The 27,439-nt window shown below is 36.7% G+C and overlaps 1 protein-coding gene across 1 annotated transcript in view; it reads left to right on the top strand.

The window, feature by feature from the left end:
- Positions 1-27,439, top strand: part of NBAS (NBAS subunit of NRZ tethering complex) — a 166,612-nt gene that overhangs the window by 110,056 nt on the left and 29,117 nt on the right. Inside the window, exons 45-48 of the mRNA XM_032681667.1 lie at positions 5,025-5,243; positions 5,506-5,708; positions 13,542-13,631; positions 15,861-16,056. Coding sequence (XP_032537558.1) covers positions 5,025-5,243; positions 5,506-5,708; positions 13,542-13,631; positions 15,861-16,056 — 708 coding nt within the window. The remainder of the gene's footprint in view (positions 1-5,024; positions 5,244-5,505; positions 5,709-13,541; positions 13,632-15,860; positions 16,057-27,439) is intronic.

Below are 27,439 nucleotides of genomic sequence, written 5' to 3'. Positions count from 1 at the left end.
GAGAGGTGAATTGACAAAAAAAAAAAGGAAACAGCTGAGACCACTCATCTTCCTCCCACTCCTTCCTTCAGAAGGGGAAAACAGGAAAGGAGAGAGAGAGTAGTCCAAGGAGAAGATGAGATGTACTCCACTGTTACTCTTGTGGAACAGCACCTGTATTGAAAAACCCCTTTTGGTAAGAAACAATCAAAAAAAGTCTCAAGTGATAAGGAGTAATGGGAGGTTGGCTATGAAACAGGGTAGGCTGCGTGGGTTCAACTTCAGAGGTACCATTGCTGTTGTCACCACGTGGGAACTTAGGAAACAGACATCAGAATATCCCCCACTGTTTCAATATGTCAGTAGTAGTAAGGAGAGGCAGGTGATGGGCCAGCAAAGCAATAGGCAGCTTCTTCTTCTTGGTGTGTCACTTGGATATGGCAGAGAACCTGGGGGCAGAATGTGGAATTATGCAAAAGGGAACAAAACCACAGGGATTCAGTACTGGCTTCTGCAGCTTCTTGTTCTTACTGAGAAAGAAAGGAACGTGATGGGCTTTGACAGGGGCTTTCTTCTTCCTCTCCCCTTCCACAAGCTCTTCGTTTTAGCTTTCTCGTAAATTGAATGAAAAGGAGGATGAATGAGCAGTGCTTGACTGGGTAAAGGGGATGAGAGAATGTCCAAGTTGGAGAAATGGATGAGAAGTTTGCACTTAATGAAAAGGCAACAAACATTGTTACACTGACTTGTATTTTGAGATGTGACACAGTGTTAGGTACTTTAGTGCTAAGAGCTCAGAGATTCTTTTCTTCCATGTTTCTTGCAATTAGTAGAAGTGAGTTACCACCTGGAAGATAAGATTCGGGCCTTAAGGGTTTATAGAGACGGTGACACTGGGTGGCAGGAACTGTGTGAGCAGAGATGCATCATAACGGGACTTCAATAAATCATAGACCCAAAGTAACAGGGTTAATGTAGTTGAAGAAGGTGAAGATTGATGCAATACTTTTGTTGTGTTTGTGGTAAATGAAACAGATAAAGTCCTTTACACTTTGTCAGTACCTACCTCACACATTGAAGGACTGAAGTATTGATCCTTTGACCGCAGCAGCTCACTGCTGCAAGCAGTGAGAGGGTTCCTGCTTGTGGCATTTATACTCAGAAATGCTTTTAACTCTAAATAACTATTTAAGTCTTTCTGACTAAATAATAATCCAGTCCACCTCTGTAATGTTAAGAATAGGGTATTTGTGTGTATGGAACAGATTTCTCCCTATATGGGAGATATTCCAAATATTCATTGGAACTACTACTTACATTTTTGTATGCATTTTAAGTCTGTCATCTTTTTTTCCAGCAGCTCTATTTGCTTTTAAATAATACTGCTGTCATAGATTCTTAATTATAGTAATGATCATATCAACTTTTTGTTATGATGATTTCTCATTTACTCCCCTTTCTGTGATCTTCATGAAGCATTTTAGGTAATTTTTTTTTTTTTTTATTCCTTTGTTGTAAGCATTTTGTTCATTGTGCTATAGAGTCGGTTATGTCTCCAGAGAACCATCTGTTTCAGAGCTCATAGGTCACTGCCCTGATGTTTTTTTGATTAACAATGCTCTGGAAAAAAAAGTCCAATGCAACAAAACCACAGCAATCTGAAAATAGTCTTTTTTAATCATTGTGTTTTCATTGTTGGCACACACTAGAAATGGAGATTGGCACAGTATGTTGATTAGGAAGAAAAGGCTACAGCTTTAGATAGCAAAAGCAGAGTAAAAAGTGATTGTATCACCAGTTGAGTCTTCTGTAGAGAAAGAAAAGCTGAAATTTTCTTTGCATGGGCTTTTCCTCACAGCATTCCATAGACTCAGGCACATTCATTCAGACTATGGCTGACGACATTTTTTTTTTTTTTTTTACTAATCCATCTTTTTTAGCTTCTCTTCCAACTTCTGATGAAAAAAAAGGACTTTGCTTGCAACTCAATGTTTTTAGTTGAAATGTTGACTTATTTTCTCTGAGTCAGTAATGCTTTTTTGACAGGTGTGGATTGGGAACCTGTTACGACTGGATATTAACCTGAATAATTTTCTTGAATTTAGTGCCATTGAATGACTTTAAATGCCATTTAAAATAATAGTATAAATAGCTCAGTTTAAAAAAAACATGCTCAAAATAATGTTCACTATCTTTTGTCTGTCTGATTGACTTCTTAACGCTGCATAAAACACTTAAGGAAAACGACAGGGCATGACATTGCCTGAAGGTGTACAAGGAATGTGTTAATAGTGTTCTTACATAGCGTGACTGCATTCAGATGTTACTTTCTGAATTACTTGTCTTCTTTTTATCGCTTTTTATCACCGTGCTTCAGTTCAGTTGGTTTGTCTTGTCTGACCTTGTTTTCTTCATGGATATTTGACAGTACTTCTTTTTTTAGTATAAGTGTGAGATACTTTTTTCTGCCTTTTGTTTATACTGTTATTTTAATTAAATCTGCTTCAAGACCTCATAATAGGAAACTTCATGAATAATACCTTTTCTTTAACTGTTCCTTACAAACACTAAAACTGATTTCCAGATGAATTGTACAAGGTCAGGTACGGATGGAGTTAACTTTCATCATAGCAGCCTCAGTGGGGCCCTGCTTTGGATTTGTAACTGAAACAGTGTTGATACCACACCATCTTGGCCCTTGCTGAGCACTGCTTGCACAATGTCAAGGCTTTTTTTTGCAACAACTCAGCCCTGAGTAGGCTGTAAGGTGGGCAAAAAGGGGGCATGGATGCAACCAGGACAGCAGACCTGGGCTGGCCAAAGGTGCATTCTGTGTCATGTAATGTCATGCTCAGTAGTAGCAAGGAGTTGGAGGGTGTGTTCCAAGATATTTGTTGCTTGGAGGAGGGCTGTGCATTGCCCTGCTTCTGGGAGGTGGTCAGGGATTACCTTGGCTCATTCATTTCTTTCCTCTCTCTTTCATGTGTTAAACTATCTTTATCCTGCTTTTCCTCTTCTTTTTCTCTCTCCCTGTAGGAACTGGGAGCCAACTTTTGTTATTCCATAGCTGTTTAACCTGCTTCTGAATTAACTGTGTAATTACTTTCTGTTCTAGTATGTCTGGTTGGCTTATGGCTACATGACATTTGGTTAGTGTAATATGTAAAGCTGGGGTCAAAAGCAGTGTGGGCAGCAGTTCAAGGGAGGTGTCTCTGCCCCTCTACTCTGCTCTGGTGAGACCCACGTGCAGTTCTGCAGTCAACTCTGGGGTCCCCAGCACAGGAAGGACATTGACCTGTTGGAATGAGTCCAGAGGAGGGCATTCAAGATGATTAGAGGGGTGGAGCACCACTCCTATAAGAAAAGGCTGAGAGAATTGAGTCTGGAGAAGAGAAGGCTGTGGGGTAACCTAATTGTGGCCTTCCAGTACCGGAAGGGAGCCTACAAGAAACATGGGGAGAAACTGTATACAAGGGCATGTAGTGACAGGACAAAGGAGAATGGCTTCAAACTGGAAGAGTGTAGGTTTAAATTGGATATTAATAAGAAATTCTTCATTGCGAGGGTGGTTAGACAGTGGAACAGGTTGCCCAGAGAAGCTGTAGCTGCCCCATCCCTTTAAGTGTTCAAGGGCAGGTTGAATGGGGCTTTGAGTAACCTGGTCTAGTGGAAGGTGTCCCTGTCCATGGCAGGGGTGTTGGAACAAGATGATCTTTAAGGTCCCTTCCAACGCAGGCCATTCTATGATTCTGTGATTTAGTGGCAGATGTGGGATCTGGACCCAACAGTTCCATCTGAACACCATGAAACATTTTTCATTATGAGGGTGACTGATCACTGGCACACATTGCACAGAGAGGTTGTAGAGTCTCCCACATTGTAGTTATTCAGTGTAGTCCTTGGCAAGGGGCTCTAGGTGGCTCTGTTTGAGTAGGCATTTAGACCAGATGCTCTCTGGAGGTCCCTTCCAAGCATTCTGTGTTTCAGTGTTGCTAAAATATCAGGTTTCTGTGGCATTAAAAGGAGGGGAGCTGTTTCCATAATCTTGAAGTTGCATGTTAATCACTGGCAATAAGAGTAGCAAGGTCAACATCTTCATGTACAAGTGAATGTTACTTGCACAGTGCTCTATTAATAAATATTTCCATACTCTGAGAAGAATGGGCTTGAGATGAGTTTTTACCCTCAGGAGTGAAATCTGTTGAGCTGAAATAGTATGTGATGTTCTTTGGTTTGAAAAGAGATTTTTAGGATTTTTCATTACACATTACAACCTATAGATTTAAAAATCTTTTTAACCTGTAAAAGCTTTTTAAAAATAAAACTTCACATGCAAACAAAACATAAACTAGCCCCTAAGCTACACTTTTTTTATTACTGGCTGTGATACCGAATCTCATTACTGAAGCTGACTAGAAGTATAGAGGATAGCAATTCATGTTTTGGAATAAAATAACCAGAGAAATGATATGTTGATAGTGCTCCATTTTGGCACTATGCAAATGTGAATGCAAAATTAAAATAGTCTTGGGAAGAACCTGTATTCTTTTTTTCTTTTTTTCTGAATGCTTTATTCTGTATATGCTTATGGCATTATGACTTCTAAACTGGCAGTATATTGACACTGTTCTCTCAAATATAAGTTAGATGGAATACTTAAGAGAGATGCAAAAGGCAAACAATTTAATTTTCAGTTAGTCTTATAAAGTGGTCCTTGGATATCTCTCAATGCAGAATTAAAAATCAAAGCTTATAAGGTACCAGTCTACAAAAGTAATAAATACTATTAGGAAAAGAAGTTTCATATGGTTTAAAATGAGCAAGAGTCAATGTCAGTAAAAGGAAGGACAATAGAAGAAAGTGATGGAATACTGATAATTTTTAAATAAATTACTTATAAGAAATAAAGTTGTTTCATTAAATACTTCTTTTAGTTTTATGCTGTGTTGTGGAGCAGTGGAGCCACCTGACCTCTAGGCACTGCTGTAATACAAATAGTAGCATATGGGTGATGAATGAATAAATAATTGAGCAATCTTTTTCAGCTGCCAGTTGAAACCAGGATAGAAGTGACTAAGAAGGCTATTAAGGCAGTCAAACATCTTTCTGAGAAATCAAGAAAAAAAACTTCTGAGGATGACATGAAAGATGCGGAAAATCCATCTGTTGCTTATGAAGAAATTCTGAGTCACTTGCAACAATCTCTTGCTCATCTGGAAACACTCAATCACAGTTTTATCACTTACTTGAAAAACAGTGAACAGGTAATGATTACTGATCAAATGTTTGTTTTGAGTGTTACCATGACTAGCAATGATAGACATCATTCTTCTGTCATATTTTATTAATGTTTTCTACTTTTGATTTTGTTGACCTGGTTTTTGAAAATTCACTTCCATCAATCTCTTCTTTTTCTCAGTATATGTTAATTCTTAGCAGAAAGGAAGATTCTGATACAGCCCTGTAAATAAGCAGGTCTTACTGATTAGTAACACTGATTAGTGTTCAAAAATTATCTGTTCACAGGATACACTACAGAAGTATGGCTATTTATATGATTTGTCAAGGTCAGAGAAAGAAAAAATCCATGAGCAAGCAGTAGCTATGTGTATAGATGGTCAGCCCCTGGACATGATACAGCAGTTGTTACAAGTGGCTGTTGGAGATCTAGGTCATTCTCCCAAGGATATTGTCCAATGTGCTATTAAAAAAATTGTAGGTATATTAAGGTAAGCACACTTCCTCAGTTAAGCCCAAAGATCTTTCTTCAGGGTTTTTGGAGGTTTTTTTTTTGCTTGGTTGGGTTGGTATGTTGGTTTGTTGTGGGTTTTGTTTGGTTGGTTTGGTTTGTTTATTAGTTGTCAGTACTTATTTGCTTTCAATGTTTGGATTTTGCAGAAAATTAAACAGTAACAGGTGAGTTCTTGGATTGCTTATGCTCCTGTTTACCTATAATTTCATATTTAGGCAGTTACGTTTCTCTGAGTTTGGGAAGCCGGGGCAGTCCGAACAAATTAATACACAGAACTCATCCTGTTCACTGAACATGCTTTTAAGTTAAAAGCGTTGACTTTGCAATATTGTTCCATTATGTGTGTGCATTTGTGAATTTTTGGAAAATTTACGACTGCACATAATTATTCCCCCTTAAACAGAGTTAAAAGGCATTTTTGTTGGAAATGGTGAGTAACTCATGCAGGCATTTGGGTAACAGAAGCCTAGCAATGGCTGTTGCCACAACAGCATGTCCTACCAGAAGTAGTACAATTTTCATCTTCAAAATAACTTGCTGAGGCATTTCTAGGAGCTGTCTTTTCATGTGGTTTGGTTTGGTTTTTATTTGCAAGGTTTTTAAAAACATGTTTATTTGTCCTTAAAAAAACCTGCATTTTTCTTCTTTGTTCTTGTAAATAGTGCTTCTTAGAGTTTTTGATCTTCTTCCATCTCCCTTTGTGTCATACCCTACTTCCAAATGAAAGAGCAAACATGGTGCTTTATGCTCTTGCAGCACTTAAAAGCAAGAGTGATACCCTAAAACCCCCCAACTTGCTAACTACTTGGAGAGAAACAAGTTTCTAATGTGAGGAAGGGGATTTTTTTGCTCAACGAAGAGTTGTCATTGTTACTGGTTTTTGCTGTTAGTGCCATTATACCATAAGCAATCCTATATGCTGTACCGTAAGGAAATTCTTTTGAGATCCGGGCAAGACCTGGATGATGCAAAGGAACGTGAAATACGATTGGTTCTGAGCATCTTAATCTTGTTATCAATGAGTTTAAAGTTTGCATTAACTTCAGTGCAATGGTCTTTATAGTGTAATGTATTCTTTGTAGTCTTGCTTCCAAATTACAGTTCTAACACTTGACAGAAGCATTGAAAACTTTGTAGTCATGGTTCTGTGAATGTGACATTGGTTTTTAACAAGGTTTAGGATATGTGGAAGTCCACAGATTTTTGTAGTGAGATAAGAGCAACCTGTCCACTTTCCTGCCAAGGAATTGACACCATTCTGACCCCTGCCTTAGTGTGATGGGATCCATGTGTCTGTCTTGATGTTCTCTGTCAGAACAGCTTAACCAAAAAGCACACTCAGTCCCACTGCTGTTGGACTATAACTGAGATGTGAAATTTTAAGACAGGAAGTTCACCTACATCTGTATTTGTGTTCCCAGGATGAAGAAAGCCTGAGATTTTTGTTTTGCCATCATTGTTGAGAGACTATCAATGAGCTCTTAAGGATCCATCTGTCTGTGATACTTTTTCTCCTTCAGAGCATCATAAAAGTGTTCATTATGTCTTTTTTCTGCAGTCAAGTGAAATTAATCCATCAAGGATTTTTTTTCATTTGAGAAACCCCTCATGGATTTCGTATTACTGGGTGCTGCATGTTGCCTTTTGCCGACTGGAAGTGTTGTACTGAATATTCCAAATGAAGTATCACTGTATCTTTAATCTAGTGTTCATTAGAATTATTTTCTTCTGTCATATTTTTTTGATGGGGGAGGGGGAGATATGTGTATATGATCCATTATAAATGAGCATATACTTCTCATTTAACTATTCATACAAGACTCTCTGCTGAAGTATTTCTGTTCCAGAGAGATACATGCAACAAGTGTGAAAGAGTGTTCTGCTGTTAGATGGCTGCTAAACATTTTAGTACTTCTAAGACCAGTTTAGATAGATAAAACTTTGAGAATTTATCCTGTTGTTCTGCATGCAGAAAAATAATGTGGGCAAGGTGATCTGAATACACATACCAGAAATAGGAAAACAAGTCTAGCATGGAAAATTATCTATGACTCTACTTTTTCTTCAGCATGTATGTGTATATTACGGCAGATTGAAGTGCCACAGACGAAAAGAAGGCAGCCTGTCAAATTGTTTGCAGTCCTCTTTGGCAGAAAATTGATTTCTTCTGTCATTCAGTTTGTGTTCACAGCATCCTCAATGATGGTAGAGCTTTTGCATAGCAACATAAGTAATATTGTCTTTCTTGTCTGGGTTTGTCCATTTGAAGAAGAATAATTTGGCTTTAGATAATAACTGTCCTGCTGTTTCTGACTAGCAGTATGATGTATCTGGATATAAACCTCACAAAGTCCAGTTATTTCTACTATAATGAGTGTCATTAACATGCAGAGTATGAGAAACCTATCAAAATTCTCTTTTCTACTCTACTTCATATCAACATTTTTCTGTGAACTGCATTATTTGTTCTTTATATGCATTGCAAGGCTAGAATAGCTGCAGGTTCATGTAAAGTTCTGGACAGAGACCATGACCAATAACTCTTATACAGCACTTCACTGAAAAGAAGAGAATGACTGACTGTCCTGTAGACAAAACTGTAGTGGCAGAGATAGGAAACTTAGTTGGAAGCTTCAATTAAACTGATTTGTTGTGTGATGTGACCTAATGTGGTCGGTAGAAATATTCTGCCCCCACTCCCCCACTTCTTTGGGGAGAAGGAGAAGGGAAAGATAATTTCATATCATTCTGTACTATGGAAAGTTTGTCTACTACAGTGATAAAGACTATGAAGTGAAAATCTAGCATAAAATACAATAGCAAATACTTGAGATAATATCCTCCCTATGATGAAATTCAGAAAGAGGGTAATATTATAAAGTAGCATCACTCTAAATATAGGGAGCAATTAAAAGACAGGTTGCATCTCTTAAGCCTGCTATATCACCTTGTGAAGAAGGTAAATCCAGCTTTGTTAGAAAGAGTAGCTAACTTAAAAGAGAAAAAAAATCAGATTTTTATTGTCTTATCTAACATGAGCGGGGATCATATAGAGTAATTTTGTAACTTGTGTATAATAATTTCATGGTACTTTAGATGGAAATAATGGTTTACCATTATGACTTTTTTCCCCCTAGTTTTTAATGATCACACCATCAGTATGTTATTGTCTTATTTTCCTCATCTTTAAATAAGAGAAAACACAATCAGAGAGAAGAAAATAAAACTTGAGTATTTTCAATGAATACAGTAATGAGGTTAAAAAATTTAGATTAAATTAATTTATTTTCCTTTCAAGTGCTTTTTGTACTTTGTTCTGTTTGAGGAATGTGATTAAATATGCATCACTTTTTCTGAAGCTGAAGTGAAATCAAAATAAGACTTTATCAGTGTAATTACATTGAGCTCATACGTATGAGTTTTGAGGTGAACACTGAATCCTGTTCTGTTGTTTAAAACATGAATGAAATAGCTTATAATTTGTGTGGAAGACTAATCCTTCATTAATTATATTTGTTTCTGTTAGTAGCTGCTTATTTTTAATCATTAATTATTAAGAAAAGAACAAGGCAACAATCTGTGGAAACTTGACAGGATTATTTGTCTCATGAGCTGTCGTCTCTTTTTAGCTTCTCTAACCATTAGGCAGTAAAGGCAGTATTAAGCTTAAAAAATGGTAGCTTTCAATCTTCCTAGTTTTATTTTTAGAATACTTTCTTATTGTAGATAACTTCAATTTACTGCTTAGATTAACCTTTCTTCTCCTTTCCTTCTTAGTAGAAGAGTACCTGTCTGTGTGTGACAAACTTGAAGCTTTCTGTAAATGTTCATAAATCTGTTGTTCTTGAGAACTGACTTCACAGATGTATTGTCAGAAACAGTGATTTTCTGATTTTGGAAATGCATATTAACTTTTGCAGAGATGTGTCTTTTGACCTGGGAGCTCAGAGCCTGGTTGTGACTTCCATTTCTGATTAGAGAGATGAAGGGTTTTTGAAGAGTGAGTGCTAGGACTGTCCAGAACTGATCTCCAAAATCGAGGATATATCAAAATAGAAATTTTACTTATCAGTGTCCTTTGTTACGGGAGTTGTTTATGTACACTGAAGATAACTTAGGGTGAGTAGAGCACTAAGATTTCCATTTCTGTAGACTATAGAATAATATAACAGTTTGAGTTGGGCCTTTAAAGGCCATCTTATCCAACACCCCTGCAATGACCAGGGACATCTTCAACTAGATCAGGTTGCTCAGAGCTCTGTCCAGCCTGGCCTTGAATGTTTCCAGGGGTATCCACCACCTCTCTGGGCAACGTGTGCCGGTATCTCACCACTCTCACAGTAAAGAATTTCTTCCTTGTATGTACTCTGAGTCGACCCTCTCTTAGTTTAAAACTATTATCCCTTGTCCTGTAGCAACAGGCACTGTTAAATAATCTGTTCACATCTTTCTTATAAGTTCCCTTTAAGTGCTGAAGGGCTGCAAATATCCTGTTTGTTTCTATTTCAATAGTCATTTTCTTCTTAGTGTGCAAGTTTTATAAGTATTCTAGTTTTCTTTGGATATGCCATGTTAATGCCCTTTGTTGGTGTATTTTTATTACAAACTTAATTGGAAAAAAAGCACAAAAAACAGTACAGGAAAATTTAAATCTAGCCTGTAAACACTAACAAAGTGGCTTATAAAAGAACAGAAATGAAGTGTCTTATATCTGTCTTCACTTTGGGAACATACCTTAAATTTTCTTAGCTTTTTTTATTGCTAAAGAAATTTGAAACTATCTCCTGATGCCTGTAGCCAGTTGCATAAAATGATTATTTGAATACTGCTGTGCTTTGTACCATTTCCACACTTCTGCTCTAAAGGTGTAATTTTTTTTATTTTCCTTAACAGAGCACGCAGTTCCCATAAGTCTCCTTTTCTGTGAAAATACTTTTTTTTTTCTTTTTTTTTTCTTTTTTTTTCTTTTTTTTTTTTTTTTTTTGAATGGATTTTTTCCTGTGTATTTTGGTGAAAATGGATTTTATCTTTTGGACACACATCATGTCTCTTTGGGAGTGTAACATCCTGAATATTTCTTTACTGTTCTGTACTATAAGTTACAATTTGATTGTTTCCAAGTATTCTGAAGATGTTTAGGAAAATATCTAGATTTTAACTTGACTCTTTAAAAATTTATTTAGCTGGCATGTGATAGTATTGGTACAAAGAACAGCATTTCCATCAGACACATGTAACAGTATTTTTTGAGAAAAAGGCTGGTGGTATAAGCTTTCTACTTGTATTTTGAACTTGTGAGTTGTGTTGGGTTTGCATGGGCAGGTTTTGGTAGCGGCGGGGGCTGCAGGGGTGGCTTTCTCTGAGAAGCTTCCAGAAGCTTCCACCATGTCCATCAAAGCCAATGCCAGCCAGCTCCAGGATGGACCTGCCTCTGGTCAAGGCTGAGCCCATCAGTGATGGTAGTAACACCTCTGTGATAACACATTTAAGAAGGAAAAAATGTTATTGTGCAGAAGTAATTGTGGCCAGAGAAGAGAGGAGTGAGAACATGTGAGAGCAACAACTCTGCAGACACCAAGGTCAGTGCAGAAGGAGGGGAGAAGGTGCTCTGGGCACCAGAGCTGAGGTTCCCCTGCAGCCTGTGCTGCAGACCACGGTGAGGCAGCTGTGCCCCTGCAGCCCATGGAGGACCACAGAGGCACAGAGATTCCATCTGCAGCCCAGGGAGGATTCCACACTAGAGCAGGTGAATGCCCAAAGGAGGCTGTGACCCTGTGGGACACTCAGGCTGGAGCAGGGTCTTGGCAGGGACCTGCTGACCCTTGGAGAGAGGAGTCCATACTGGAGCAGGTTTTCCTGGTAGGACTTGTGGCCCTGTGGGGGACCTGCACTGAGCAGACTGTACCTGAAGGACTGCACACTATGGAAAGGGACCCACGTTGGAGCAGTTTGGGGAGAACTGTTGCTGCGGGGATGGACTCATGTTGGAGAAGTTTGTGGAGGACTGTCTTCCCATGGGAGGGCCCCATGGGGGAGTAGGGGAAGGACTCCTCCTTGAGCAGCAGCAGGAACAACCTGCGATGAACTGACCATAACCTCCATTCCCCACCTCCCTGCTCCACTGTGAGGGAGGAGGTAATGCCTGAGAAAAAGGGAGGGATGGTGGGGAGGGTGTTTTTAAGATTTCTTTTACTTCTCATTATTCTACTCTGATTTAATTAGTAACAAATTCAGTTAATATCCCTAAGTCGTGTCGGTTTTGCCCATGGTGGCACTCAGTGAATGGTCTTTCCCTGTCCTTAGCTTTTCAGACTTCCATTATATTTTCTCTCTCCTGTCCACTTGTGGAGGGGAGTGATGGAGCAGCTTTGGTTGGTGCCTGTCATTCAGCCAGGGCCAACCCACTATGGAAGAGTATCATAACAATATAAAATGAATATACTAAGTGTTCATCAGACAACAAATCATCTTGAATTTATTCTGAATGGAGTCACATCTTGGTTTTAAATCTAATATTTTTCATTGAAGTGCCTTAAGATAAAAATAGAAAAATTGAAAGTTCTGAATGCAGGAAGACATTGAAGGTTATAAAAATTCAGGTTTCTATGCCATATAGTATAATCATTTTTAGGAAATATTTATCTAACTCAAGTAATAAATTACAAAATTGTAAACATTCCGTAACTCTTGACAAAAAGATTGTGGAATGTTGCAGTTATTTTTACACATTACTATCAGCTATACACTGTATTTTGGCTTTAGTACAACTAGGGCAGCCTGGGCATGCATTCGTTGTTGGTAAGAGCACATATAAGAAGAGGCTGACATTTTTAGTGGCAGAAGAGCTTTGATATGGTGATGAGCTGCAGAGTAAATGCACTTTTTCTCTGTTTTTTTTGCGTCATCTGGAATAACATGGGAACTATTTGCCTGCCTTTCTCTGTCTTTAGTGCAGCATTGACAAACTAAGATAGGGAAAACTGTTGTTTTTCTAGTTTTATCCAGGCATCATTACCACTGCAGTGGTTTCCATGGACAGACCCTGTGTGCTTTGTTGGAGTACCAGTGCAAAATCTCGCCCTCTCTCAGCACCAAATCTGTTTGTTTTATTGAAAATCTTAGCAGAAAATGTAATTTTCATTGGATTATTACCAAAGCTTGCTTTCCTACTGGAGTGGGTTTGAGGTTTTTGGTTAGTTGATTGTTAGTTCCCCTCCGCCCCCCCCCCCCCCCCCCAGTTTTTGCAACCTTTTCACCTGTGGAAGAAAACTGTATTTGTAACTGGAATGTCTGATGGGGAGAGTGGTGGACATTTTTCTATTCCTGCACGTGCATAGTGGATGCTGTTTTGCGGGTGGCTTGACCCCAGAGAAGTGTACTGAACCAGCAGATAGGATACTGTTGACTCAGATTACAGTCAAGTTGATTTAAGCCAAGAGAGATACTGCAAGATGATTTGAAAGGAAAAGAAGGTGACACTTATGTATAACTTTGAGTCTCTTTAGCTGATATTGATGAGATCTTTAAGGTAGTGAGATTATATGTGTATACTTTGCTGACCTGATCTATGTTAGAAGCACTAAACTTTAACTATTCTTTTCAGGTTTCATTTAAATATTTTAGTATTTTTTCCCGACTCTTTCCTTGTTGCTCTTTGCATTATTTTGACATAAAAATAAAGGTACTAGTTAAGCAGTGAAAGTGAAAAATTGTTATAATTGTTGAACAATTTATATAAATCCTACAGATGCATGAAATGAGATACAATATGAAGGACCACTTTAATAGTAACTTTGTCTTTCCTTAACAGTGGAAATGGCGATTCATCTACAACATTGAAAGATCCACTTGGAATCCTAGAAGGCATAATTTCTGCAGTGCATGCAAGTGTTGAGAAAGGGTAAGAGCTTCCTGTATGGATTCTGTGGTTAAGACTTTGAATATGGATGATTTTTTCTTTGTGAATATATATAATGGGTTTGTACTTTATTCTAGAATAAAGTCTTAGAAAATTGGCTGTCATTTATGAGGTTCAAAAACTAAGCCCTTTCAGAAGCCTTTTCTTGATCATTTGAAAGAAAGCAGGTTACTGAACCTAAAATTTAGATAACTGCATATTATGGTGAACTGAGAAAATGTTCTTTCAGCTGTGACTGCAGCAGATTGTACATCTGCCAGAAGTATGTCACTGCTTGCATTTCAGTTTAGTAGATAAATTGCAATTAATAATTATTCACTTTCAGATATCTGAATTTAGATATATAAATTTGTTGATATTTGTAGGATGCAGTGCAGAAGCAATTTCACAAATGCTATAAGATGGGTCACCACAGTTTTTTTCTCCTCTTTTGGGAATGTCCTTATTTCAGATCACATAATAGTCCGTATGTCCCACTGATATTTTCTATGGCATTCCCAGTAAAGATAAGGAAGAAAAAAAAATTAGCTTTTTTTTCCAGATGTACAAGGTAAGAACTCATGTATGATAATAGTAATAAAACCCCATACTCTCTGGTAGCCACATAAAACCGGTTAAACTACTTTATGGAGGCTTCTCCAGTAACGTTTAAGTAGCTAAATATTGGATACCGAAGCAGACTGAATTGATGTAAAAATTTACAGTAAATGTAATTTGCAATATTCTAAGGTATAATGGAAGAGTCAGTACTGTTTTAATCTGAAATGGATTTTCTGTAGTCTTTTTATACTTCATCAACATTTAACTGGTGAAACAATAAGCTGGAGTGAAAATCACTATGATTACAAGAGTTGTTTACATTCATTTAAGTACTTACTTATTACCTTAAATCTCAGCTACTCAGTTGACAAAATATAATTCTTTCCTTCAGGAAAACATATGTAAGCATGAAGTGTAAAACTCTTGAAATATTCCAGCAGGTCCTTTAATTCCCAAACTTTCAATTTACAGTTTGAATGCCACCTGTTCAGCAGAGGCATATCTAATTTAGCTGAAGTTCTGAGCTAACAGCATAATTCATACAATAAAAAGCCTAAGTAAAATTGAAGTCCTTGTAATATGGAAACCTAAGATGTCAACATTTATTATTTCAGAGCTGCAAGACAAGTTAAATTGGTGTTTTCTGTCTGATATTACTTTCCCGTCTGTCTTGTTAAGACAAATAAGGGAACATTAGGGCATTAGTTATAAATCACACTCCACCTGGAACTACTTTCTTGGCTTTTTTTTTTTTCCTGTAAGAAAAAAATTAGCTTGAGTTTAAAATACTACTAAAAGGTAGAATACCATTTACTGTTTTGCTACCTGCTAGTTTATAGCCTCTGAGGGACGTAACAGATTTTTCTGCCTGCAAGTGTTGGTTGGTTAGCTCACAGTGATCTGTGTACCCTAAATACTTTCACGCAGTTAGATTGTATTCAATATAATACACTTTTTGTATCAAATTATTTGATTAAGGATTTTTATGATTAGCAAAGTGAGAAAGACCCCAAAACTTAGAGTTTTTAATTACTCTCTTTTTTAATTTCTTTCTTTCTAAGGTTTATAGCATTCTGCAATCATTATCATCCTAAGAATTTATAATCATCAAGCTGGCTATAGATGTTACAGAAAAAAAAAAAAGAAATGCCTAGTTCTAAAATTAGGAGAAATTAATTTGTGTATGTGGAGTGTAAAGAAGGGACTTGTAAGGAAAGAAAAAGAATATAGGGTGGCAGTATGAATAAGCATTCAGATATAAAAATGTCGTAGTTAAAATGGAAGCATTTCAGCTTGTTTTCCGTAAAAGTCAGATGGTGTGGAAGTACAGGCATGAGTCAGGCCCAGACACCATGAAAAGACTTGGATTTTCAGATGCTGAAATCCAGCGCCATTGTATGGTACCAAAGTAGTATGTGGGAGAATATGGAACTTTACGGATGGATTTACATAGTTATTTGAAGTTCAGAAAAAGTTCTTACACCACACAGCTTTGGGCAGCTGATTAACAAGGACTCATTTCTCTGCAGCTTCACACAGGTCAGCTCTTCCATTTCTAGTGTTATGTATTTGTTACATATTGAATGTACCTGTTAAGTTTTAAAAATACATGTGGTACTTTCATTAGAATTATTGCCAGAGACCGTTTAACACAGTATTGTTTAATTACAGGGAGAAAGTAGTTTCTTCAGATGACCTTCTGGAGTGGTTGAGACCTTTCTGTGGTGATGACTCTTTAGCAGTGAAGCCTCGCATCAGGGTATTGCAAATTCTGGAGCAAGCCTTCCATCTCAGTGATGAGGACAGCAAGCTACTTGTGTACTTCAGGACACAAGCTGTTCTCAGAGCTTGCTGGCCTGAAAAAAAGGTATTGATTGCTATAACTTATAGCATAAGACTGTTTTTCAGTATGTGGTTGTGATGCATTCTTTTGGTATGGGAACTAATCCTACTTGCCTTTTGAATCAAGTGTTTGGTATATTTTGATTCTTTCAAAAACAAAGCTGTGTAAAGTTAAGGGACTCCTCAGCTTTTGTTTGGGATCAGGAGTACATAGCACTGAACTTGATTAAATACTAATGATTTTCCTCCATGTCAATCATTGACTTTGGAGTTTTTGTATATTCTTTCTTTTCTGACCATTTTTTTCCTGTCAATTTTACCTTCCTTCTTTATCTTCTACTTGGTTTGTCATTATAGTCAGAATTAGAATGGCAATTATTGACCACTGCCTAAAGTTGGGAAAAAAAGTAAGGTAAATTCATTGTTGAAATAAGTTACTCTTAGCTCTTTATTTGTTTCCAGATAAGAGAGACAAAGTGCTTCTCAGCTCAGGTTTTCAAGTCTGAAACAGATTAATTTTCCTTTTGAATTAAAAGGTGGCAAAATACTTCCATTTTTTAAGTATATATAGAAGTTAATCTAAGACTATTAAGGATCTTCTAATGAATATTCTCAGGAATGGAAACACTTGAATTTGTCGAGTAGAATATTAACAATTCTATATATATACAAAAAGGCTCTTGTTGATTATTAATATTTTAACTGCTTCATTTCATGACTCATTTTGCTGAAATGCTGAAATACTTAATATCAACATATGTATTTTTAGAGGTTCTGCATTTCTGAATGCAATGAAAATATACTACAGGCTTAACAGGACAAATTAGTCTTGTCTTTGAAGCTTGTACTGTTTTGAAATCGTGAGTAGTGCTTGCTGCATGTAGAATTGTTCAGAAGCAGAATTACTTTTTGTTTATTTTCTAAGTGCCTCCCTCATGCCAAAACCTTGTGGAACTAAAATAGTATATTTATAATAGTTCCTCAAAAAAAAAATCCATGCACAAACCCACTTTATATTCATGTAAAACAAAAGCAATATCTCAGTTTTGACTCACTGTGCTAAATTCATCCAAGGGAATAATCCCAATAAAAATCTTAAAAGGAAAAGAAAATACTTATCTCTTGCTGTTTTTAGAAATTACTTTTTCTCTTGCATTCACAGTAATACTAGCATTTAATTCCTCAACTACTATTCAGATATCTGTCTGGGATTGGATTCTTCATCTTCGTTCAGTCCTTTGTCAGTGTTTGTATTGCCTGTCACCTGCTTTTCAGTTCAAAAGCATTTCCAATTTTAAAACATTCAACTAGAATATGTCTTAAGAAAAAAGTTACAGGTAGATAATGAAAATAAATAAAAAGTTTTACTACTGCACTGGATAAGCTCAAACCCTACAAAGATAATTGTATAAAAATATGTATACAATATCGTAATATAAAGTTGGCTCTATATGCTGTTTATTATTTAGCTAAGTGTAGAAATAGTTTTCATGCTTAGCAATAGTGAAAACTGTGCTTACATGTACGTATATAAAAATCATGATTTATGCACCCCAATTTCTGCTACGGAGTGCAATTATGAGAGTCCTACTGGAACATATTAAAAAATTATTCTCATTTTCATGTCAGTTAAAGCTAAATGTGATAGATGAGAACCTTTTGTTTTCTTTGAATATTTTGTGCTAGGTAACTAATGTGTTATTTAGACAGGAGAGTCATGTTAGTTTGTCCATTAGGTACATGTCGTTGAAATTCAGAGTTCTTCACAAATGTCCAAGAAAACAAATGAGTGGTCTTAGATGTAGACTGTTTATTTTATCTTTTTTTTCTCTTTTAGTCAGCAGATGTCAAATGCTAGTCTACCACCTGATACTAGAAAAAACAAGTGATGACCTTGTTTGATGATTGTTTGCATATTTTGTGAATTAATAAACAGGGAAAATAGCATAATAAAATACCCAGATTGAAAGTGGTACATTCCCAGTCCTTTGTACTTTGATAGTAGAACAAGAGCACTGCAGAAGTCAGTACTTACATGGCTGCTGAAAACCAGAGAGAGAGATTTGTGTATGAACTTTGGCAAAACACTAATTATGCAATTTTCTTGTGCAAGTTAATGTTTCAGGTGCAAAGACCTTTAAAAGCAACCCCATTCTGCAGAAGGGGGTGTTGAAGTGCAATTTAATAGTTTGATCAGGTTGTTAGGTATTCCTGGCTGTGAAGCAGGATGAAGAAATAGACAGGAGGAATTACATCTTTCAAACGTGCACAGACTGCTATGTCAGTCTGTCTGCTTTGTCTGTAGACATCAATTTCCCTAACATCACTACACCTTTATGAACTTGGTCATCCTTTCTCATCCACCAAAGTAATTTAAAAAAAAAAATCAGATTAAAATAAATGGCATGGGGAGGTGGTGTGGATTGAATGCTATTTTTAGATTTTAGAGGAATTTGTTTAAAGGTTGTTAGTTTTGGGTGGTTTTTTTAAATGAACTTTATATTGCAAATATGTCAAAGCTTTATTCATTATCTTACTTCCAGATTGTTTTATTGTTGCTTAGTTGGCATTTCTTACATACTTTTAGGGGATCCCTCTTTACCATTCCTTGGCAGAAAAAGGGACAGCATGTATTGTGAAGTATGAATGTGGATATCTATTGAGTAAAGATAATTTTAATGATATTACAGTGTTCAATTACCAGAAAATGTGTGAAAGCCACCCTCAGTGTGTCTACTAATCCTCTTAGTCAGACTTTGCATACATCAGGGAGAGACTTAATATTTAATTATGCTCTAGGTGCTGTAAGTAGTGGTCTCACAAATCAATGTGCTGGGAAACAGGCCAGCTCTTGCAAAATTAAAAATGTACTTTATGGAAGTAGCTACCTACCAAACACTCAGAAACACGGCAATTTCCAGTTCTCTAATGATTAGTTAACAAAATTAAAAATTCAGGGGTCCTCATTTTTCAAAGGCTTGAGAGTCTTTAATTCACATTCCAGAAGCATCCCACACTGTGGAGGAGGAGGAAGCATGCGTTGTTTTAATCCCCTTGATGAATTTTATCTGAGCTCTTCAGGTTCTGTAATTTTCTAGTTAACTGGTGCATGAAAAATATGGGTCAAAATACTGACTTTTTATATGTTAAAAAATGTTGAGGGGAAGGGAGAAAGACGTGGTTTAGAATGTTCATATCTAAATTTATCTTTATTCATCTAAGATGAGAAATCCATTTCTTTTCATATAGTATCTAAATAAATAGTCTGTAATGCCTCAGAGCAGTGTCTAATCATCTGTAAGGTGTTGAGTAATGGGTTATATGTGTGTCTATGTCAAGGCATAAGTTACATGAGTTAGGGGTTTGCCCCAGGAAGTTACAGTGGCTCTAGCAAAGCTTCTCTAAGCAGATCAAGGGTTAGTTTAAGATAAGAAGTTATTAATTGTGAGGCTTCTATAAGGCATACCTTGTCTTAAAAGAATTGTTTCATTATTATGCAAATGCAAAATGTAATTACTACTTGCATGCCACTTAAATGCAAATAGCTTTGTCATTTAAAGAAGGTAATCTCATTTAGCCTTTCCCCTCATCTTGTTATATTATGGTTTTTTCATGATCTTGGGGTATACAGAGCTGCTGAGGGCTAAACATTTTTGAAAGTTGGAAGGGATATCTAATAGGGATTTAAAATTTTAACTTTGGGCACTTTTCTTATTTATTTTTTTCCTAAAGTTTAGCTTTGAAAAATTGTCAGATTAATTTGTATTGTGTGTGTGGGATGTGCACAACACATTTTCCTTCCTTCATATTGGCAATTCATGTATGCCATATGAAAGTTTGTGTCTCAGCAACCTTAGTAATGACTACAATATATATATAATGACTTTCTGAAAAATTGGGTCTGACCATCAAGACTCGGTTGCTGTTTTGTTCCTCTTCCCACAGTACATGGAAAATGTGTATCTGTTTACTTGAAGTTTCTTCATGTGACTTAGTAAAAAACAGTCTTGATGGCAATGTCAATGTCCAGTAATTTTTCAGCTTTTCTCCATTACCTCTACTCACATCAGAGGTTTAAACATGAGAATTCTTAAATCTCACTGTGCTTTTCAAATCCTTAAGGCATTTTGCTGAAGCCATTTGTTGGGTAACAATGCCCCAGGAAGCATTTAGCTTGATCTGGCAAAGTACAAGTGAAGGAGCTGTATCTGTTTGATCATCAGCCATCTTTCATTTGTGAAAAATGCTTAATTAGAAGAAAGATTTATGTTCCTATCAACTTAGAGTAAATTTATTATGATGTTGTTTATAATTCCAGAGACATTGTTTCTCTACTGGTAATGCATAAAAATTAAGCTTAAGAAATTTAATTTAAGTTTTAATTAATATTTTAAAACACTAATTTCCATTCCTTGAGGATGGAATTTATCTGTATGAAAACATGTGAAATGTATTTTTTCTAGGAACATAAATTGTAGCATGTATGATTAATTAAATACTTTAAGTTGCAAATGAAATATTTTCCATTAGCTATATGACTATAGCAAATAAGACAAAGTGGAGAGAAAAGCAGAATAGCTTGAGTGCACATGACAGTTTTGAACGTGAGCCCTGGATACTACAGCGTTCTGTGACTGGTACAAGTTGCTTCAGAGGATGATAAGAATGCTCTGGAGTGGATTCATGGGAGATAATTCACTTTCTCTAATAGGTCTTTTGTAAAGAAGGTATAAATGCAAAATTGTTGAAACAGTTCATACTCGGCTTTGATCCCAGTTTCAGGAAAATTAAGAGCTCATTAGTGATGTATTCAGACTTCTGTTACTGTGTTTCAAAGAAATGAGTGGATAAGCTGTAAATTGGCCTTGGATGTCTCTTGCTAATTTTTTTGCATTGGTACACATCATACATCGAGTGCAAAACATGCTGAAGCTTTGTGAAGGAGGGATGCCATCCAAAGGGTCCTGGACAAGCTTGAGAAGTGGCCCCATGATCAGTGCAACCCCCTGTATCAATACAGGCTGGAGGTTGAACAGATGGAGAGCAGCCCTGCTGAGAAGGACTTGGGGGTGCTGTGAGATGAAAGGCTGGGCATGACTCAGCAATGTGAACTTGCAGCCCACAAAGCCAAATGTGTCTTGGGCTACATCAAAAGCAGGGTGGGCAGCAGTGCAAGGGAGGTGATTCTGTCCCTCTGCTCTGCTCTGCTGAGACCCCACCTCCAGTGCTGCATCCAGCCCTGGGGTCCCCAGCACAGGAAGGACATTGACCTGTTGGAATGAGTCCAGAGGAGGGCATTCAAGATGATTAGAGGGGTGGAGCACCACTCCTATAAGAAAAGGCTGAGAGAATTGAGTCTGGAGAAGAGAAGGCTGTGGGGTAACCTAATTGTGGCCTTCCAGTACCGGAAGGGAGCCTACAAGAAACATGGGGAGAAACTGTATACAAGGGCATGTAGTGACAGGACAAAAGAGAATGACTTCAAACTAAGAGCAGGTTTAGATTAATTATTAATGAAAAATTCTTTACTGTGGGGGTGGTCAGGCAGTGGAACAGGTTGCCCAGAGAATTTGTGGCTGCCCCATTCGTGGAAGTGTTCAGAGTCAGGTTGGATGAAGCTCTGAGCAACCTGGTCTAGTGGAAGGTGTCCCTGTCCATGGCAGGGGTGTTGGAACTAAATGATCTTGAAGGTCCCTTCCAAACCAAACCATTCAGTTATTTTGTTGGGGTTTTTTAACCTCTTAATGTGATTTGGTATGTTATGTTGTTCTATGTTTTATAGGATATTAAAATCCAGGAAATCAAAGTCTCTACGTACTACACTTTTTCACTCATTCTGTTGTTTACTCAGTCTAAGTAACCAATTCCAATCATGTTACCTCATCCACAGTATATTGTCTCTGTAACTGTCCCCTCCTCTATCTCAGAGCCTACTGTGATAATGTGGTATACCTTCTGAAAAAGGTAGTTGGAAAAGTGAGTGTGCTGTCCTTGTGAAAATTCAGTCCATGCTTATGCATCTCAGCACCTTGATTGCTCTCTTGACTTCATCTGTACATGAACCAGAGGTCTCTGAATTTCATTCAGTGAGGCTCAGGTTACAGGTTTGACTTGATTAGATTAATGTAGCTTATTATAAAATAGTATATTTTAGTAATAGCTTTACCATTGTTAAATTTTATTTGCCATCCTATGGTCATTTACTTACCCTAGACTTTTATTTTAAGTCAATTGGAACTTTCTCTCTATATAAGCTAGCCTTGACAATCATTTGTCAGCGTCTTATCTGTTCAGTGCTTGTAGTCTCGCCAAAGCATACTTTATATAAGCAAAGAAGCAGCCATAGATCCATGAGAAATTCTACTTTTTACGTTTACTATTTTATCATAAACTGGTTTGGTTTTGGTTTTGTTCCTGTTAGTAGATCAAGTTCTTCAGTGGTTTCTAGTTAGGAAATTTGAAAATACAAGTGAATTGAAAACTGATTTTCTTTAGATATTATTCTTTTAATATCTTAAATGAGTGTTTTGTATTAATAACTGCAGCAGCTGATTTTTTTTTTCCAGTTTTCCTATTCCATCAACTGTCATGCTAAATGATGTTTTTTATTTAGAGATCTATAAACTCAGTGTCATCTAAGAAGTCCTGCTCAGGTATTCTTAAAATAGTTCTTACTTCATAGCAATTTCTGATAGTTCCTGTTGATTGAGAGAGTGAGGGGTTTTTTTTCCACATTGTTACTATTATTACACAGGGGCTCAGCTATAATGACTGTGACTGCTAGGATATTCACTACACCAAATCAAAAAGAAAACCACCAATTGCAGTGCTTATGTAAAGCCATTTGGTGTGACAGATGCGTGATGCTGCCTACATTATTGTGATTATTTTTATGGCTGCAACAGAGCTACTCCTTTATTTTAGTTTTTACAGCGTAAATAATTTTGTGATAACCATCCACCTGGTACTTCAGGTGCTCCTGGTGTAGGTCATAAATATGGATAAACAGTGCAGAAATTTTGCATAAAAATCAGAGTTTCTTTCCTTTTTTTAACTGAAAATACCAGTACTGAAATATTATTTAAAATTAGAGTCAACATCAACAATCTTATGTTCCTGTAAGACAGTACTTTACTTTATTGTGAATTTTTCTTTTTAAAAATATATCTTTGACTATGGTAGTTTTGCATATCTTCAGGAAAGTATTTTGGAAATACCAATTTTGACAAGTTTTCATTTACATGTAAATAGCTTTTAAAATAATTTTGCCTCTATTAGCAAGAATTGCGGACTTCCATTATCAAAACAGCAGTTACACATAGAGCTGAATCCTGGGAACTTGTGGATGCACTGCTGCTTCATGGTAGTGATGATCAGAAGGGTAAATTGAAGAACCACTTGGTATATGGTATGGAGGGAAATGGCTGATGCTAATTTAACAGCTGACAGATAAAAGTAATATTTAAGGATTAAAATCTTGTCATTTTTAGGCTGCATCTTCCAGTGCTCTTTTCTGATCTAAATGTTAGAGTATCTATACAATACATAAATTATGAATTATGAAACAATGATTAGTAGCTGGTGTATACAAGGAAAATTACTTCTGTGTTTTTAAATCCCTCATGTTGCACAGATCTAAGTTTAAGCCATACATAAATCCAAATTTTTACCTATTAACTCACAGATAGGCAATATACATGTTAAATAACATGTATGTTAATCCTATCTCTTTCAGTTCCAGCTGATATATAAGTGTTTCAAATGCATAATTTTTTCTTTATTTGCTCTTATCTCTCTATCAATATTTACCTGCTGTCCTCAGAGGTTTTCTCTGGGCTGAAATGGATTTGCAGATTAGGACACAGTCTTCCACAGAATACAAATGAATGGATTTTATTTTCTATACAAGTTATTCATTTTTATGCATTAGGCAACGCATTTGTGTTTATTGAATCTATATGCATTTCTTAGTGAGCTGCATATGAAGCAGATAAGGAATTAATATATAAATCAGTTCAGAAGAAAAAGGTTATTGGGTATTTTACAAGAACTCAATATGTGGCTGCGCCTTAGTTTAATTCATCATCAGGAGGCTTCTGGTTGATTTGTTTTTAAACTTGAATCCCATAATTTGTTTATCATGTTCACTGGCTTTAGTTTCAACAGGGCTTGACCTGTGGGATTACGTTCATCCCTTTACTATCTGCATGCAGCAAACTTGCATATGTGGTCAGCACTCATATTCATAATAGATTTTAAGTCCAGCTTTGGGGGAAGTGCAAGAAAGCCTGATCACAGAGTTCTCTCTTCTTTGGCGTGCAAGGCACGGCTAGTGAATGCTGAGCTTGTTCATGCAAAACCTTTGACTCAAATTTTCATTTTTTTATGGATTGTTCCCAGTTTGTAGTTTTGATAGCAGACACTTCCTTCTGGCCTGTCAGACTGTTTCTTCCAGTGTAGGACAGAGCAGCCCATGTTCTCTTTCTGAGTTTGGAACTTGAACTGTGCTCCACCATAAATTTCAGTCTCCTTCTTGGTCTTAAACTCAAATGGAGGAGAGATATGAGGCCTTTCTGTCACTATCTAAGGTTATATTCCACCTAGTAATGGAAACCAACAGAAGAATCATAGACTATCCTGAGTTGGGAGGGACCCACAAGGATCATTGAGTCCAACTCATGGCCCTGGACAGGACACCCTAAGAGTCACACGATGTCCCTGAGAGCATTGTCCAAACAATTCTTGAACTCTGTCAGGCTTGGTGCTGTGACCACTTCCCCGGGGAACCTGGGTACCGAACGACCCTCTGGGTGAAAAACCTTTTCCGAATATCCAACCTGAACCTCCCCTGACACAGTACTTTCAATGTGGTGAGGTTTGTTATTTTTTTTTTGTTGGTTTTGGTTTGTTGTTTTTTAAGTGGACATTCCTTATAAAGCTGTTAGCTTTTCATTAACTGGGAGAAATCCATAAACATAGCTTCAAAAACGCTTGTTTCAAGCAAGGGAATTTAATCTGCAGTACTGGTCCAGGCTACAAACTAAAGTAGTTTTTTCATTAAACAAGAACTAAATTCTGTTATTATCCAGGAGCATTTGTGAGGCCAGTAGAACAGTTTTTTAAAAGTTGCCATCTCTCAGCTGTGACTTACTACCACATAAGTTTCCATTTGCCAAAATCTAAAATGGATTAAAAGTAGGATTATCCACATGTGCACTTGGGCAGATGGAGAAAGTAAGATGAAAACATCTTATTTAAAGCTGACAGGTTCCTCTGCCACAAGGGCAGTATATTTGGAACACATTTTTGAGAAAGTAAAACTCATATTTGCTAAAGGAAAGGTGGACTTCACAAATGACACATTGGCAGATAAATATTTTCTTATAGACAGGAAGTATTTTCTTGTGCACAGGAAGTCTTGGCATTTGCCAGGTTTACAGTTTAGTTGTATGTATGTGCACTTCAAATTGCACTTTTCTTATACAACAGTAGTGTGAGTAAGCTCATACTTTTATAATCTAAGCCACAGGTTTCTGTGGGTTTTGTCAAAAGTAAAAGTTCTTATCAGCTTTTCAAAAATGGCCTTCTGAAAATAGGAAGTGCAGTAGTGAGATTGAATGCTCAGTAAGGAAACAGATTATGTCAGTGCTTCATCATAGTCATTGGGCAATATTCATTTTAATAGGAAATCTTTTGAATTTAATTCTAAAACAAAGGGAATATTTAAAGTAAGTAAAACATAATGCTGTATAAATGCGTTCTTTGAACTATATTTCTTAATCGCCTTTAACTCTGTACATGGCAGTACAGTGCTATGACATAGAGTGAAAGGTATAATATCACAGTGTCTTTTAAACTTCAAAACTTCGATAAATACTGTGGCGAGTATGTTAAGGTGATACTAAATTTGAGGGAAGTCTGTAAAATATATCTTTGACAACCAACTTCTGCTTGACCTCATTGACTCCTATTCAGCTGCCTTGTGAGAGTACACATTTCACATACAGAAAATTATAAGCTTACATGCGTCCCTGTGTTCTCACAGGGAAGCTCTATGTAACAAAATATTGTGTGTCCAGTGTCTTTTCATAATGTAAATTTTAAAATGTGTGTGAGTATATAAAAGTGTCAGTCCTCATTGAGATCAAGGTCCAGTTCAACCCCATATTCTGTGTCCAACAGTGACCAAAAAAACCAGACGGAGAAAGAAGAGTAGGAAAAGGAAAAACATATATGAAACTTACTCCTTATCTGTGGGTAGTCAAAGTGGGTTAATTAGGAATAACTGTGTAGGCAAGCTGTAAATTCAGATGTTTTTTTGGCAAAATTAAATAAATTCAATCTAGGTAAAATCAAACAAAGGAGATTTACTGTTTGGCTGGCAGGTGGGAATAATTTACCAGAAAGACACCAAACTCGTTTACACTTTAAACTTATTTTCTTAAATCAAATGCCTGAGTTTGTTAGGAAGTATTGTAGCTTAAACCAAAGGTGTGATTGTAGTGCAAAATTATTGGATAAAATTGTGCACAGAGTTATGTAGATGATCAAAATAGATTGCAATAATGGCTTCCTCCAGTGCTAAAACCTTTTGAACTTTGAAGAATGAGACTATAAATATAGCAAGGAAAAAGCAGTAAGGATAAAGGGTAGTAGTTCCCCAGTTCTCTGTCTCTGGCTCTCTGACTTCCAGTTTATGTCTCACAAAACAGAATTGTTCACTGATTTTTAACCTCATCTTTCTGGCCTAATATGAGGTCTCTTACTAACCTGCCTTTAACCAGATATCTCAAACTATGCCCAAGCTTACAGCTCTGCTCTCATGGTTGCTCTTGATTTCCTCCCTTCCCATGTGCCCATCCACTGGCAGATGGGTGGCTGAATAACACAGTGCTTTGTTCTTCCGAACTTGTTACTACTCTCCCCAGCCTGACCCTGTTATGTCTTTGAGGATTTTCCCCTCAATCACAATTTACAGGTTTTCTTTTAAAAGAAACCCTGGCTTAGAAATGATGGGAAGCTGGTACTGTGTTGGGGAGTACAGAACTTGTGGTTTTGCCTTTAAAAAGGGTTTACTTTTGCTGTGGCATTTGGAGGTATTGAATAAGATGTTTTAATATGTGCTTGTGGTTTTGCTTTGTTTCACAAGTATATGATGTGTCTGACATCAAGACTAATAGGATGTCTAGTATTTTGAAACAATTTGAAGAAAGTGAAATAAATAATAGCCTCTAAAAGCTCCTAATCTTTTATTTGCAGAGTCAGTAGCTATGCAGTTTCAGGAAAAGTTGTACAGTGTTGCAGATTTGGATTTTTTTAGGGGTGATTTTTGACATATGTGTTCATACTGTGAATAATTAACTTTAAAATATCTATTTAACTTAATTTGTAATTTTTTTTGTCCTTTG

Source organism: Chiroxiphia lanceolata, chromosome 3, assembly GCF_009829145.1.
Source record: "Chiroxiphia lanceolata isolate bChiLan1 chromosome 3, bChiLan1.pri, whole genome shotgun sequence".
Taxonomy (NCBI): domain Eukaryota; kingdom Metazoa; phylum Chordata; class Aves; order Passeriformes; family Pipridae; genus Chiroxiphia; species Chiroxiphia lanceolata.
Note: the sequence above shows the minus strand (reverse complement) of the source record. Positions and strands in the feature narration are given on the sequence as shown.